At 31.2% G+C, this 17,028-nt stretch overlaps 3 protein-coding genes across 5 annotated transcripts; all 3 read right to left on the bottom strand.

Moving 5' to 3' along the window:
* Positions 1-2,241: 2,241 nt before the first annotated feature.
* Positions 2,242-2,891, bottom strand: LOC115713006 (protein CYSTEINE-RICH TRANSMEMBRANE MODULE 9-like). The gene is made up of 3 exons (XM_061114914.1): positions 2,755-2,891; positions 2,525-2,660; positions 2,242-2,437 (listed from the first exon to the last, which is right to left on the bottom strand). The coding sequence occupies exons 1-3, from the start codon at positions 2,873-2,875 to the stop codon at positions 2,380-2,382; spliced, it is 315 nt and encodes a 104-aa protein (XP_060970897.1). The 5' UTR covers positions 2,876-2,891; the 3' UTR covers positions 2,242-2,379.
* Positions 2,892-4,162: 1,271 nt separating this feature from the next.
* Positions 4,163-7,653, bottom strand: LOC115713002 (UV-B-induced protein At3g17800, chloroplastic). The gene is made up of 2 exons (XM_030641469.2): positions 7,103-7,653; positions 4,163-5,306 (listed from the first exon to the last, which is right to left on the bottom strand). Exons 1-2 carry the CDS (start codon positions 7,477-7,479, stop codon positions 4,517-4,519), a joined length of 1,167 nt encoding a protein of 388 aa, XP_030497329.1. The 5' UTR covers positions 7,480-7,653; the 3' UTR covers positions 4,163-4,516.
* Positions 7,654-14,008: 6,355 nt separating this feature from the next.
* On the bottom strand, positions 14,009-16,471 carry LOC115714315 (probable glucan endo-1,3-beta-glucosidase A6). 3 transcript variants are annotated; one of them, XM_030642966.2, is made up of 4 exons: positions 16,234-16,468; positions 16,003-16,099; positions 14,606-15,904; positions 14,009-14,273 (listed from the first exon to the last, which is right to left on the bottom strand). In XM_030642966.2, exons 2-4 carry the CDS (start codon positions 16,055-16,057, stop codon positions 14,236-14,238), a joined length of 1,392 nt encoding a protein of 463 aa, XP_030498826.2. In that variant the 5' UTR covers positions 16,058-16,099; positions 16,234-16,468; the 3' UTR covers positions 14,009-14,235. The 3 variants fall into 3 exon arrangements, with proteins under 3 accessions (XP_030498826.2, XP_060970634.1, XP_060970633.1); XM_061114650.1 differs by lacking the exon at positions 14,009-14,273 and having other exon boundaries at positions 14,428-15,904; positions 16,234-16,471; XM_061114651.1 differs by lacking the exon at positions 16,234-16,468 and having other exon boundaries at positions 14,009-15,904; positions 16,003-16,203.
* Positions 16,472-17,028: the final 557 nt, after the last annotated feature.

Here is a 17,028-nt window from a genome sequence, read left to right as displayed (position 1 = left end):
CCCATTTAATTATGAATGAAGTATAAAATTGAATAAATCATACCATTAACGTTATAGTTTAGTTTATGACATATATTTTCCATATATATTTTAGCAATAGTTTTATTAGTTTTAGTTATATTTAAAATAAATAATTTTAGAGAAACTAAAGAAAATATTATAACTAAGTATAATTTAAAAAATAAAAAATTTATTAAGTTTAATTATTTTAAATTTTTTATTAATATGCCAATTAATATTATTCTTTTTTCAAAAAAAATAAATCACCCAGTTTAATTACCATATTACTTGTACTCCTAAAGAAAATTCTGATAAACTAATATTTTTCATACATGGTCTATATTTACCCAGTAACATCTATATTATTTAGGTGTGGTTGATATTCACTCAAAAACGTAATAGATTACTTATGCATGAAAACTTAATGTGAAATTACACTTATATCCCTACCTAGCACATATAAAATATTTGTGTCAACTCAACAGGTTAGTATAACCGGCTATATTAGGTTAATATTGTCCTTTATCTATTATTTATTTGCTTAAAATAATAGTTGTCAGAAAAAGAAAAAAATGAAAGGAACACATGTCACTTGTACTATGTTTGTTGATATAATATATATATATTATTTTTGTGAGTCACTAGTCACGCATTTCATACAATGCGTGATTACATCCAAAGCCTATATATATATATATATATATTTGTCCTTTAAGACAATATGATTTATTTTAAGAGTAATTAGCCACAAAATCTTTTTATATTTTATTTTTTATACATTTAATTTAATCATTTATCATTTTTTTTGGCAAAACTTAATTAAGTTTACTTTTTTTTATAAATTTGAAGCGTCAATTAAATAATCGTTAAATACTAACTGGATGATCACGGTATATACTTGTGTATACGTGATAGTAAAATTTTAAAACCAATACAGTAATAATTCAATTGATATTTAACCGTGATATTTAATTGGCCCCTCAAATTTATAATAAAAAATATAAAAAGTCTTGCAATAAAAAAAAATAAGGCGCTTAAATGTATAAAATCAAAATATAAAGAAGTTTTGATGCCAATAATCCTTTTTTAAAATTAGTGTTTCTGTTGTTATTGTTTTGTTTAATACAAATTGATAATTATTTAATTTATGCATTTAAATAACTAGATGGGTCTAACGTAATTTAAATATTTTTTCAAAAAAAATTGTAGCATATCTATTTTTTATCTTAGTCTTAAATGTTTTTTATAAATTAATAAGGGTCAAAATTATTTATTTATTTTATAGCTCTTAAAAATATTTAGAATATTTTACACTTTTTCTAAATAAAATATTTTAGATTTTTCTTAAGAGAAAAATAATTAATACATAAAATACTTAATTAATGTCATAAAGTAAATAATAGTTTTTATTAATTTTATTAATTTTATTTTTTTAATAATAAGATTATTTTATAAGGTGTAAATAGAACTTCCCAAAATAATAAAAAATCTTGTTGGTTGCTATGTGTATTTTCGTAAAAATGAAAAAAAAAAATTATTTTAAAGTTTAAAAATAAAAAAAAAAATCTTAAATTATCAATACTTTTATTATAGTTAGAAATTAAATTTCTCAATTTAATTATATATAATAATAAATTTATTTATTATATGGTATGATTATTAGTATATATACTAGTTATATCATATTATTATAAAAGTAGGGACACGATTTTGTCCCGTGATGTATTTTTATGGAATGTATTCCGTGGTACATTAGATGAGTCTCATGGTACATTAAATAAGTGTTAGGGTACGTTACTATTTCTTAAACATAATTACCCCTAGATCAATCTCAGCCCTCAGATCAAATAACTCCCCCATCTAACGGATAACGCACATCACGGAATACATTCCGTGAAAGTACAATGACGGGACAAAATCATGTACCTATAAAAGTATTATAATTATATGATAATTATAATGGCAATTTTACTTTTTTTTTTTGATAGTCAACTCTTCTACCAATTTTGTCTTATTATGATAATTTTTTTTCTTAAAATTTATGATTTGGTTTTTTTAGGTAGTTTTTCCGGTAGTTTTTATGTGAATTGTTATAAAGATTTTGGTTGCGACTTGCTATTTAAGTTGCTATATTAGTTATAATAGGAATTTTTATATGTAATTCTACAAAAATGAAAAAAAAAATTATTTTAAAATGTAAAAATTAAAAAAAAAAAAAACCCTCAATTATTTAAGTGAAAATTGAAAAGCAGAACTACTGAATGTAGTATTATTCAACATATAAAACAATTAAACCTGTGCTGAGTCTGATAATACAATATTTGATCATACATATACAATAGTGGTAAATAAAAATGCATAGAGATAGAATAGGATGAGTCATGATGATAATCCTGCGAAGCATTCCATACAAGCAATGCAACACTTGGCAGCACAACTGCATAATCACACATCATACATAATCAGTCACTATTTTTATATATATATTTATAGGATTTGATTAAGATGATATTCTTCTTCTTACCTTGCTTTGGATAAACCATCCTTGGAGTTGGTTTCAACTCTGTTTTGTGGTTGGGCAACAGCAGAGGCGTCCATGGTGGGGTAACCGACCGGTGGTGGAGCCACATATGGGCCTTCTCCGGCGGAATAACATGAAACTGCCCAATTAATATATAATCTCATAAATTAATTAACCAAAATAATTTTCCAACAATATGAAATGATAATATGATTGAACTATATTTCAAGTACCTGATGGCTGAGCAGAACTCATATTTGGAGATTGATGAAGATGATGATGTTGAGAAGAAGAAAAAGGATTCGAAGTTAGGTTGTGAAACTTTGATATGAAGAATGAAGATTTTTCATACATTATTTATATATACAATTTTTTAATTTTTTTAAAAAAATTTAAAGTTTGGTTGTTTCAATGAATATAATATTAATTTTAATGTAATAATTAAATTAAAGGAATTTTTACACAAAATGACTATTTTGACCAATTTTTGAATCTGCCACTAGTAATTATCAAATGCAATATATTCTATTATTAAAATTTTCTTTAATACTTTTTTAAAGTTTTATAATTACATATTTACCTTTTGTTCTTCTTCCTCATATCTAACCTCATTTAGATCTGGGTTCAACAAGTCCTCTTACTCTCTCATCAAGTTTATCGAGCTTTCACACTTATCTTCGCACAATCACCATATGTAGCTTCTCGTCATCTGCCTCTTCTCAAGCCACCATTGTCGTTCAATCGATGTTTGTAAGACCTTCTTCTTCTTCTTCTTTTTCTTCTTCTTCTTCTTCTTTTTCTTCTTCTTCTTCTTCTCATTTTGCTAAAATTACAAAAATAAAAGTTTAGATTTGATAGTTTTTATAAGAGTTTGTTGTTTATTTGCTTATTTATTATTGATTTTTCTATTTTTCTTACAGATTTTAGGAATTTTGTTCTTATTCTGTTAGTTGAGTTCTTATATATATACATATAAAAGTACACTTGCTAGGTGTTTGATGAAATGCCCAAGAGAATTCTTTACTAGCTTAAAGGAATAAGACACATTTAAATGTAATTTTATTTCAACTTTAAGTTAGCATTTTCGTGGTATTGTTTAGATATTACTTTTGTTGATCTATATTTTATTTGTTTTATGAATCAAAAATTTTAGTAAAATAATTACATTTACAAATATTTTAGATAAGACAAACTATTAATTATGCTACGTCTTACAAATTTATCAATTGTATTTGAATTTGAATTGCTTTTTAATTTGTGTTTATTGTAATGTGATACTTATTTTATTAATTGGCTATTTTAATTTTTTTGTAATGTAGATTAATATGTATTGAAAGGTAATTATCTTTTCATATAGGTTGTAGATAAATTTTAGTAATTAGTGGAATTTGAAAATAAATATGGACTCATTCTTGTTCATTTCCCCAAACTCCCTTCCACCTTTACTCTATTTAACTTGGCAAATACACCAAAATGTAATAAATATAAATATCTACATACTGTGATTATACATAATATCAGGGAAGCTGAGCAAAAGAAGAAAAAAAAAACCAATTTATACAAATTTTAGTGTCATCAAATAAAAGAAAAAACCGATTATACTGAGATCATCTAACTTCTCTTATTGATTAGGAGAAAACATATAATAAGATCTGATATCTCTTATTAATTAGGAGAAAACAGTTTAAACCAATCCTCACTCAAGGATCTTAATTAAACATAACCAACTACCACTAAGTAAGAATAGTGGCATAAAATCTTACACTGGCAGGATATTTGAGTTTAGAACAACACACACTGAGGTGGTGCCTCTTACTCTTCCAAAACTATATACTAAAATACTATGTACAATGGTAAATCTGAGAGAGCTCTCTTTCATCGCAGAGTCCAAGCGCGGCAAGGATCGTTCTATTTACAGAAGTAAGCTCCTCAAAGCATCATCTCACGGTCACTGCTCGTGTTTTGTACAATAGAAAAAACTCTTCTTTCGGCCAGTCAGTTCTCGTTTAGCTTATAGACAGTGTTGACGCATTCCTCTGTGTCCCAAAGAAACGATCCAAAAGCAACAGCCTCTAATATTAACCTTTTCAGGCTCGAAAATGAGGTCAAGATAACCTCTTCAGCCTCGAGTGAACAAGTTTCCTCGTCCCCAAAAAGAGCACGACTGTGATTTTCAATCAAATTCGTGGCTTCCTTAGATTTCAATGTTGCACATCTCTGTAATGTCTCGGGATCAAAACCCATCACATAACATTTCAAATCTTCAACAGGTTGCTTTTCCTGACTGTTTAGTCCTAGGTTCTGTGACTCGGATCTCATGCTGCTAATGCGGTCAAACAGAAGACTTTTAATTCCATGGTGCTGAATAGATGCCCTCTGCCTTGGGGGAAGATCTTGGCTGTCCAAAGCCACGCATTGCTCTAATTGGAGCCTCAACAGAGCAGACTTCAAAAAGTATCCATATAAGATGGAGGACACATACTTTCGACGAAGTGCAGATCTGCCAATTGTTGTGATTGCCCAGTTGTCAGTGACACTTGAGTTTGCTCTCAATCCAATGACTGCAGCAACATGATCCCTTATGATCTGCAAAACATCAAAGCTATAGATTGATTCTAGCTCCCAGTCTTTTGAAGGCCTTATCTCCAGTCGTCCATTATATATAGAATGGGAAAGCTTTGGAACCAAAGGAACTTTGATCTCGGAAAATTTGTAAAACACCAATAGATACATGATATCTTCAACTGCAAGCTGGCACTCCTTCTCCTTCATTTGTGCAATCCTCCTGGAATTTATTTACAAGTATTGTCAGAATAAAAATATACATTACATGTCTACATTGTAAGTTGAAACATACAATTACTCAGCCCACCAACGAATTCCATCATTGACTCATCCGCCTCAAACCTGCTTACGATACTAAAGCATCATTACGCAACACTTCACATTCCTTGACAATATCCTTGTTAGAGATTTGACTGTGCACAAAAACGTTAGTCAGCATGGCTTAAGCGTTAAACCCTGCTGAAGATCACCATTATGTTATGCACTCGTCAAACTATTAAGGACATGAAGAATGAAAACCACAGTATCACATAGAACAAAACCTCATCTTCTTTCAATATAGCATACATTTGTAAATACGGCACATAGAGATATCAGGTGCCCCAGACCATGCATTGTACACAGACGGAGCTGATCAATGATGGAGTCAAGACTGAGGTAAGGTAATAACGTTAAAAGAAATTCTATTAATCATAATGAATTGGGTGTTAATAAAAAAAGTAGACGTTTTGTTTTAGAAAGCCACCCCAGCTACACTAGGGCCAGACCCTGCAGGACAAGGTTACAAGGGGCCTACACAGTGAAGTGATAGATGTCCACAGCCCTACAGGACTACTTGTCCAAAGGGGTGAGCTGCCCCAGGACTGGCCATTTTGACTAGTCAACGGGGTCTTATGGGTGAAGGATTTGCAACTGGAGTATTCTCTACTCGGTAATTAGTAATAAAAATGCAATAGTCGCCAAAGAAGCATCTGGGGCTATTCTTTTTTACTGATTGTCCGAACTCAAGGGAGTCATTAAAGTAGTCGCTCGCCATTGAAGAAAGGATAATGATCAAACCAGTGAAAACTCAAACCGAAGTAAAGAAAACTCTACTAATTAACCAGCAGCATGAAGGGTAGATTTGTAATTTTACAAAAATATTCATGATAAGAAGCGTCGGAACATGGTTGAAACTATAAAAAGCATTGTTATATATAGCACCCAAAGTACCCAACACCATATTTTGTTTGGTGCCCATTGAGATTGATTTGGGACTTGGGAGTCCCACATATTCCATTTTAAAATTAAAACATGCCATGTAAGATGGTCTGACGTCCCTTAATAGCAATATGCCATGTAAAAGTCTATCATCAGCCCCAAAGTAAAATACTTTTTCCCACTTTATTCCCAGAAGCTGAAGACATTTGCTACCGTGTCCTGTCAATTTTAAAGTAAGATATTGTACTACTCCGAAAAAAATATTTTGCAGATTATGCACCATGCCACTATTCATCTAGAAAACTGGACAAAAAACCAAAGCCATTAGAGGCTGCAAACTACAAAGTTCACCATCCTTCTCTTGTAGTTTATAGAGTGGCATTTGGAGACCCCAAAAGCCAACTTTGGACTTTGGGATCCAATTTTACTAATATATTATTCTTCTAACGTGTATTATATGAAAAGTTTATAAATAAATATGAAAACAATAATACCATCTCGAGTTTTTAATAATTTTAATAAAATTAAGGGTCAAGACTTGAATTTCAATTAGTTGAAAAGCCTTCTATTGTACTTGGAAATAGTTAAAGCTGTTGAAGATTCACTGAATCGTAGTAACATGAATAATGAGTCAGATTCCTACCACAACAGAAAGGAAAAATCAAAAAGTTCTCTAAATCATGCCCAAACTCAATCAAAATCACAGTAATCGGATATGAATTCCAAACACTAAACTTGAATTTCACTTACCAAATAATTATGAGAATTCAATTAGAGAAAAACATATATTTAAGGGATTTTAAGTATTTTCTTCACCTGTGAAGGCAGGCATCAGGGGATCCAGCGGTGAGGTTCATCCGATTAAGAGCGTGACCTCGATCATCAGACAACTGCTTGAGTTCATCGGCAACAGCAAGGTGAAACAGCTGCGGATGATTCTGCAAAACGCCGATAAGATCCTTCCCGGTCGGGGTCCGCGGCTCCAGCGGCGAGTTCAGGTTACTAAACTGGCAGTGGCTCGGACCAGCGGCGGCGATCACCGTCAAAGGTCTGATTCTGAAACCAGAGGTACGGAAATTGAGAGTCGAGTACTGTCGAAACAAAGTATTACAATTATTATGATGACCAATCGAAAATGGCTTCAGAGAGATCGAAAAATTGGGGATTTTGTGGTACGAGAGACAAGCGTCCATCAAATGATTGTGAAAAGTTGTCAAAGGAAAATCTTGAAAGATCAGAGTGAATGAATTATGATTTGGGGAATTGAAGAAGTGATATTACAGTGTTCTTGGGAAGAAGGAGACCTTATATTTATATATATTTTCTTCTTTATTTACATGATAAACACTAGCCTTTATTGGATAGGGTTTTGGATTTTTAAGGTGTCTCTTCTTCTTATTGAATGGAAACAGTTAACGTGTATCGCGGACTAGAGTAATTACTGTGTAATCGATTGTTGACTTGATAAAGTCAGCACTAATAACGGTAATGATTTATTTTAATTTAAATCTTTGAATTTGGTGTGGCGTTAAATGATGATGTGGCGAATAGTTTGGTACGGTGTATGTTGGTACATGATAACAGGGTATTCGCGCCTCTTATATATGGATTAGCACGAATTGACGGGATTGGGTGGCTCCTCTGTCTGTAGACCACTAAGCATATTTATTATTTATTTTTATTTAATTTTTTTTTTGTCCCCTCCAATCACTTAATTCTACTTTTTATTATTAATTATTATTATTAATATTTTCCTTTTTCTTTGGCTAGTTTTGGGAAATGCCGTATTTGAATTGATAATTATTCATTAAACCATCATGAATGCGTAGGGGATAGAGAGATGTAAATATTGTGTCAAAAATGCTTCATAACCAAAAAAATATAGAAATTTATAGCAAACTTCTCAAAAAGTTTACTTTGTGCAAATTAATCTCCAATCTTTATAAATGAAGATAATGGTATCCAAAGTCACATTTTTTAGTAAGTTAATAAGTACTTATTTTGAATGATTTATTTACATATTTAAAATTGTCACCTGTTAAATTGTTATTAGTTCAAATTATAGTTTTAATTAAATAAATAAATTATTTAAAAATTATAAAAATTATTATTTTTTAATTAGGATTTTTATCCCCTAAATTTTGACATGTAGCAAATCATATTCCTGAACTTTTAAGGTCGTTAAAAATGTCTCCTGAACTATTGAGTTTTGGAATTAAAAACTTTTTTCCAATTTTAATAAAAAAGTCTAACATGGATGAAAATCTAGGTGTTATGATTTAGTACATGTCAAAGTTCAAGAGACATGATTTGGTAGATATCAAAGTCTGAAGAGCATAGTTTAGTATATAAACAAATAGTAAAATTGAATGAAATTAGACAAAAGTCCTTAAATCTAACAATCTCAATAGTTCAAGAGTCATTTTTAACGACCTTAAAAGTTCAGAGAGCATAATTTGGTACATGTCAAAGTTCAAGAGGCAAAAATCCTAATTAGTCTTTCTTTTCCTTTATTTTTCTTCGTCTTCTTCATCTCCGGCTACACACCCACCCTTAGCTCAACTGACCAATACCCATTCTCAGCCAGCCCCTTCGATGCCATGTGAGGTTTATATTCTACTTTCCATTAACAGCCCTTCAATTCAAAACTCCGAATCAAAATCCAAAAAAATTTAAATCTATATAACCAAAAAATCCCTCAATTTTGTGAACTCTTCGAGCTCTTTTGCACGTCGATTTATTGACTTGCCCCAAGTTGAGTCGTTGAGATTGCAAGAACCTAAAATAGAAACAAAACATCCTAGATATCCATATATATACAATGCAGCACATCGTTTGAAGAACTGGTTGAGGAGGCCATAACGTTATCTGGCTACGACTGGACCGCAATTATGAGAGAGGAGTCCAACGACTTGGTTGAGAGAGGGAGGGAGAGAGAGAGAGAGAGAGAGAGAGAGAGAGAGAGAGGGAGGGAGGGATGGGGAGGGAGGGAGAAAGATCTGAGGAGAGATCGAGAGAGTGAGAGATGATGGATTGAGAGTGTGAGATCTCAGTGAAAGGGAGAGATCGAGAGGGTGAGTGGTGGGCTTTTGTCGGTTGGTTGACAAGATCAGGGGTGCGGCCATGCATGTCAGGTTGGGGTGAATCGGGAGTAGGGGTTAGGGTGGATACGAGGCTGGATGAAGAAAATGAAGAAGAACAAAGAAAAAAGAAAAGAAAATTATGATTTCTAAAAAAATTCTTTATTATTTTTTTAAAAAATTAAAAATATGGACCAATAGTACTTCAACATGTGGTAGCTTTGAATAAGTTAATTATTCAATTAAAATAAGGATTAACATACTTATAAAAAACATGACTTTGGTGACTATTGCCATTATTTCTGAAAATTGAGAACTAATCTAAATCAGTGTGAATTTTTTTAGATTTTTGCCGCAAATTTTTTTAAATATATATATTATGTTAAAATACTTCATTTGATTATACATTTAATTATCAATACAATTGGTTTGTGAATTGCGTTGATTTTGCAATGACACAAATACTAAGTCATATTTTGTTAACTAAGACATAAAATCTTTTTTGAGGTAGTGGTAATTAGGCCTTGGTTTGCTAATTATTTTTAAGTTTCTCAAGGTCTAAAAACATTTCTTAAGAAGCTAAAAGTAGAAAGCAAGTCTCAGCCAAACAAAGCCTTAATCATGAAAGTTGGATAGACCACAAACTAAATGTTCTAAATAGCTTAATATATTATTTTATTTATTTGTAGGAATATAAATAGCTTAATTAGTACCACAAGTAAATCAAATTGAAATTATATTATTTTATTTATTTGTATAGGAATATAAAGGGTAAATATCATTTTGGACCCTGTGTTTTGCAAAACTTACAGATTAGACCCTGTGTTTTGTTAAATGACAAAATAGACCCTGTATTTTCTAAAATAGTAAAAATAGGACCCTGAGCTTAATTTTTGACAACTTTTTTTTAATACAACCAACTTGAAGACAATGCTTAATACGAACAGATACAAAAAATGTAAACAGTTTTTTCATAGCACTTTTAGATCGGATTATAATTAAACTTTATTTTGACAAAAAATCAATTCAGGGTCCTATTTGTACTATTTTAGAAAATACAGGGTCCATTTTATCATTTAACAAAACACAAGGTCCAATTAATAACTTTTGTAAAACAGAGGGTCCAAAATATTATTTACCCAAATATAAATAGCTTAATTAGTACCACAAGTGAATCAAATTGAAAAGTAAGTAATGTCGATCAGAAATTAAGAAGTGAAACTAATTAATTAATAGCACAAAATATCGAAAATGACAGTTCATCACATAAATGTCTAAGGTCAAAGTCAAAGTAATTAACTAATACCACAAGTAAATATGTGACCCAACTTAATCCATTCTTAATAAAAAAAAAATTATAACTAAAATGAGTTTCTTCTTCTAAATATAAAACATTCTCGAATGTGGTCTAATTAATCAATTCAAAAAATTTCACGCAAGGCAAATTGAAAAGGAAAAAAAAAGTGTTTTATTAAAAGGAGGATTACGAAAATGAAGGCATTGTCCACTAGGCTCATATTTTTGAGTCTCATGGTGATGGTGGTACTACTAGTAGTAATAATGTCAAACCAGATCGAGGCATCTCGGGTAGGGTTCAGGGATCGGGTCGACAACCCATGCAAGAAACCTGGTGGACCTCACCCTGGTTGCCATGCTCGTTTTCGAGTTGTCGGGAATGTAAGGTCAATTAATCCATATAAGCGTAGGCGTAATTGTTTGAAAAGTACAAAATGTCGTAACAACCCATGAAGCAGTTTCCTCTTCTAATTTTCTTGTGATGCGAAGAAGAAAAAAAAATCTTCAGTAAAATTGTATTCACTAATAGCTAATAAATAAAGATTCTAAGATATGATTTATTATTAAATATTTCTCTACAATTTAGTATATATTACTCAATAATATGCTATAGTGAATTGAGAAAAATGTTTTTAAAAATCATTATAGTATTTAGTGGTATACACACAAATTGGAAGTGAGAAAAAATATGCAAGTATGACTAGAGATGGAAATTTATACCGCGGGGATGGGTAACTGCGGGGACCCGCCCCTAATGGGGTGGGGATTCCCCATCTTAGTGGTTAATGGGGCGGTGGTGGGGGACAATTTCAATACCCGAAACGGGGATGGGGCGGGGGCGGGGATAATACTATCCGCACCATATCCGACCCCGATATAGATATATATAATTTATTTTGTTTTTTTTTTTCAAACTTTGACACATATTTAGTTTTTATTTTCTATTAGGTTATGCTTTTTTTAAGTAGGTTTATTTTTTATCTTCTATGAATTATGAATGCATAATAAATATTTGTGAGAATATTAGTTTAACTTATTTTTTTCAATTATTTTAAATTAATTTGTTTTTTTATTTTACCTTAATGGATACCCGATGGGTTCCCCATAACCGATGGGTATTCCCCTACCCCGAATCCGTTGGTTATTAGACGGGGATGGGGCGGGGATGGGGGTATAAATAGGTAACGGGGATGGGGGCGGGGATTGCATTCCCCGTACATTAACCGACCAATTTCCATCTCTAAGTATGACCTATAACATTTAGATATTTATTATTATTATTATTTAATTTTGCGCAATTGATATTTAAATATTTTTATTCCCATTTTTTATCTTTATTTGTATAAGTCAGTTTTCTTAGAGATTGGTAAAGTTGTATCTCTTAAGCAAGTATTTTTGTGGTTGAAGCGTGATTTTTCATATGTTAGTATTAACGACTAATTGTCTGGTATTGGTGTAAACTGTTCAAAATTTAGATGTATTGCAATCCACATTTGGTGGTGTCGTTGAGGATTGTAAAGAGTTTTTATCTTCTTTTAGTGGTGTTTCTTTATTTTTGTCAAACGATCTGTTAATCAGGTTACTCATTTTGTGATTAGAGCTTCTCGTTTACATGCTGATCGTGTTTTTTTGAAGTTTAGTCTCTCTTCTAATGTTGTTATCATTGGTCAGGCTGAATTAGTCTAGTTAAATAAATTTTTTAGTTAAAATAAATAAATAAAATGGTAGGTACTTTAATGTCATACAAGACATGAATTGGTTGTTCTCCCTTTCTTTATTTTTTTTGGAGATAATTAATTGACGGAAAAGAGTATTTAAAAATGTTTTTTCATTAAATGATTGCCCTATATTTTTTGGGAAACATTTAAGTTTTAGTTAATATAATGTATGTAAAAAATCATTAATTAAAAGAAATTATTTATTATTCTCAATAATGTATGTAAAAAGAATATGCGGTCAACCTCCTCCTACATGCTTATTATCTTAATGGATAAAAAATTAAAATTTTGTTAACAAATTGGAAGTATTTTTTCAAGACTGATATGATAATTATAATATAATTTTTTAGTCAAATTTTTACATTTAAAATTTTGAGGTGTAAATAAAATTTCTAATAATATAACACTGAGAATGGTTCTAATTACAAATATAGCCTTTTAGCAATTATCTACAATAGATATGAAAATCTACACAAATTTTCTACTTCCAACCGGTTAGGGTACATAGGGCACATTATTTTATGTATTCTTTATGTAATAATGCTGCTGCCAGTTGGCCCTTGTACCTAGATAGATATTTACAAAAAATCAATGCTATTTTATTAATTAGAAATAAAATATATTCATACACAAACAATGACATATATTGATTAATTGAAGTAAAACATTAATGAATAAAATTGATTGCTTCCATATCATTCATATAATAAGTCGTAGTCCTTATCTTCATTTTCTTTTGATACAAAAATATCAAACAACGAGTTGTTAAGAATAGGGGACCACCAGCTATTTGATTTCATAATAATAGCCTCTACAACTTACTCATTATCTTCTTATTACTTTCATATTATAATAAATGTTAAAAGTAAGAGTGGTGCCTAACATTATTTATTGTTATTATTAAAGTAAATAGTAGCAAGTATTTAGAAGTTTAATTTGTAAGTTATATAAATTTAATGTATATTTTTAGTAGTATAAATAGTTATTGTTTATAAAAGTGTAATTTTATTCTTAGTTTTGCAATATCAGTATGATGAAACCATAAGAAAATTATGTAGCTAAAAATAAATATTAAATTTATACCAATTACAATGTTAAGTATTTATACTAATTTTTACTTTTATTATTATTATTTGTAAAATGGAGCCTAATACCTTTTTTTTTTGTTAAATGTCTAACACTATTAATATTAAGAGTGTTATAATTAAATATTAAATCTCATATATTTTAAATCTAATAATTATATAAAAATGCTAATTATTTGTACTAGTAGCTTCTACTGTTAAGTCTAGCACTACTGGTATCTTTTAGTATTTTTCGGATACTACTAGTGTCTAAAGAAAGCAACACTCACAAAAATATCTAGAATGTATTTCAAAAAAAAAAAATAACAAAAATATCTAGAATGAGTTGTTAAGAATAGGGCTCTAGAAATCAGAAAGTTAAAATTGACTAAAGTAATATAAAAGAAAAAAGAAAAAAAGTTGGCATATATCTAAAACCAAAACCATCCAAACAAAGTTGAGCCCACCAATATTATAGCCGTTGCAAGTGTTGTCCGTACTAAAACTATTATAGCCTATTGACTATTCATTTTGTTTAGTGATGAAAATAAAACACAGCCATAGTAAAGCTTTAAATAAAAAATCAAATAAATCCCCTAAATTAGGGTTTTTACTAATAACAATGAATTACTTTAATATAAATTAAGAAAATATTTTAATAATAAAAAAAAATTAATTGATGGAGTTAAAAAAGGGTACGTAGCCCACTTCACTACCCAACCAATAGGAGGTGGTGAATAAAAAAAGCTTATTCTCAATCAAAATTCTAAGAAGTTCACATTGTTTATTTCTCATAGTGTCACACTAGGGAACTTGCAGTATCCATAACCTGAAAATAAACAAAATATAAAATTAAATAAGAAAGAAAACAACACTGATTATATATGTAATAGGAATTTCAGCATAAATACCTCTAAATTTCACTAAAAAATTAGAGATTCTCAAATTATCTATATTTATTTTTTTCTTAAAAACAAAAACAATTGCCAAAACAAATTCACTCTAAAATTAACAAACAGCGAGACATTTATGCTAAAAATTAGTTAATTCATTTTTTCAAAAAATAAATATCTTAATAAAGCATAACAAACCCATTTGTTTTAATTTTTAATTTACGCATTTTTCTAACTGGGCCTAAAAAATAGGTTAAATTGGGCTTACTTGGATCTTTAATCGTTTGAGTAGCGAGCCCATCAAAGTAACAGCTCCCTCCAGTCTTCTTAAACTGAGCCCAGTAAGAACTAAACGCATAGCTGACGTGTCGTATCAACGAGTTCGGGTGACGACAATACCCGCGAGGTTGAATCGGGTCACAAGTTTTATTTCCCTGCGAGCAAGCGTACGATAGCGCTAAACCCAAAGCCGTCTTATTGGCTCCCTTCGCCGCCACACACCAAATCTTCCCCTTATACGGCGTATTATTCTCCGGCACCGGCAACGGCTTGTACTCCGACAAAGGCGTCTCACCGCTCAGGTCGATCTCATACACGGGCTTCCCATGCGGGTGTAGCAACCCGAAATGTCGCTCCGTACCCGGACCAGGTTTCTGGTTCTCATTGTACAAAGCGAATATGAAAGACGGTAAAACCGAACCGGGTCGGGCCGGGGTTCCGACCGGAGGTTTGGCCGTGAATTTCTTCACGACGTTTCGGTTGTAAGTTGCAGCGTTGTAAATATTAGCTCCAATCTGGTCGAAATCACCGCCATTGGGCCAACCCGTTTCTGCAATAAAAATCCGAACATCCGGGTACCCGACCCGTTTCATAGCGAAGATGACTGAGTCAACCATTTGGTCAAAGAGGTTAGTGTAGGTTAATCCAGTGTTTGGATCGGTGATAGTGATATTCTTGGATTGGAATAGAGCATAATCCAGGTTAATGGTTTTAGGTTCAGAAGACCATGGAAAATAGGGGTAAACATCTAGGAATAGGAATGATTTTGTTCGGTTCAAGAATTGTAACATGGGTTTCATTACAGAGCTCGAAATATCAGACCTGAAAGTACCATTGGAAGGTGGAAACGAAGATTGAAGAACATCCATGGCTAAAGTTGTACCCACCTTGACTTTATGGGCTCCGTGGATTTTTAGGGCTTTCTTGATTTTTCTCATGGCTGGGACAATACTAAACCAGGATGAGTTATCTGTACCGCTAAGCATTTCGTTTCCAACTAAGAGATATCGAATCAGAGTTTCTGGGTAAAAAGGGACTAAATTTGTGTGAACCCATTGATTGGCAAGTGTTTGATTTGTGGAAATGTTTTTGACTAATTGGTTTGGTACCATTATTGACACTTGTAGACCTGTGTTTTTCAGTGCTTTGAGGATTTCTGGGTTGGCATCGTAGATTTTGACTCGTTTTGCTTTTAGGGATTTGATTAATTCAACTGAATGAGATGGAGTTGGTAGGTTGTTACCCAGTTGACCATAGTTGACTCCCACTGCACCTGAGATCTCTGCACCTGTAATAAACCAAAGAAAAAATGAATTAGAAATACCCAATATGATGTCGTATTCTGTGATTAGCTTTGTTTAGTGAAAAGGAGAAAAAAAAGCTTACAGGATGATGAAACTAAGAAACAGAGTATGAACAATGGAATAAGAGCTTTTTCCATGGCAGTTCGAGTTCGAAGTACTGAGTCAACTCAGCTCAAACCCTGAAAATAAATGTAAAGATTGAAACTTTTGTGGATTGTAACTAATGGGTTTATAGCAGAAATTGATATTAATTAATGAATGGTTTGCTTAAAGAAGAAATCATGGAGAGAGAGAGTTGATATAGAACACTTACCAACGTAGTGCGTGGAATCGAGGGTAAGACCAAAGTGATGGGAATATCACTTTTTTTAATATTTTCAAAACTTTTTTTCTTTGTGAAAAGATAAAGAAAAGAATAATAGAGAAAGAAAGAGAACGTGAGATGAGATCTGAGAGAACAGATCACAGCAAAAAATGGGTCCCTTTCTTTTCAGTCTTGTAAGAAAATTATAACATTAACATTGGTTGGTTTCGTGGAAGGGATGGAAAAGTGGGAATATTTATATGTTGTAGTTGGACAAAGTGAAATTAGCCGTTGAGGGAGTGGTTGTTCAGATTAATTAATATTTATATGGCTTTAATAGATTTGCTTACCTATACTCTTTTCAACTTGTTATTATAACTTTTTTCTGCTGTTTAACTTTATTGTGTTGCTGCTAATCTTGGAAGCTTTACTTTTCACCTTTTATTGGCTTCTAATTAGTGATTATTAAGAAACATCATTTTAGAATTGGAAAGAAATGTCATATCAGACAAATACAGGTGTGTGCTAAAATGACCAGATTGTTTTTTATGGTACTGTCAAGTGAGCAACGTGTTGAGCACATAAATGAAAGTGTAGTTTATTGAAATGGCACTGGAAAGTGGAAAGGTCAAGCTTGATATTTTCCTGCAATTTTATGTTCCTGTCGAGTCGAGACTAATGTATAATGAGTATATGTTAGATTCGAAAATGACTTGTTTAATAATCGTGTTAAAAAATAAAACTCAAATATAATTTTTTTATAAAAGGGTTGATACGATACTATCACTATAATTTATTTATAAG

This window comes from Cannabis sativa, chromosome 4 (assembly GCF_029168945.1).
Source record: "Cannabis sativa cultivar Pink pepper isolate KNU-18-1 chromosome 4, ASM2916894v1, whole genome shotgun sequence".
In the NCBI taxonomy this organism is placed as follows: domain Eukaryota; kingdom Viridiplantae; phylum Streptophyta; class Magnoliopsida; order Rosales; family Cannabaceae; genus Cannabis; species Cannabis sativa.
Note: the sequence above shows the minus strand (reverse complement) of the source record. Positions and strands in the feature narration are given on the sequence as shown.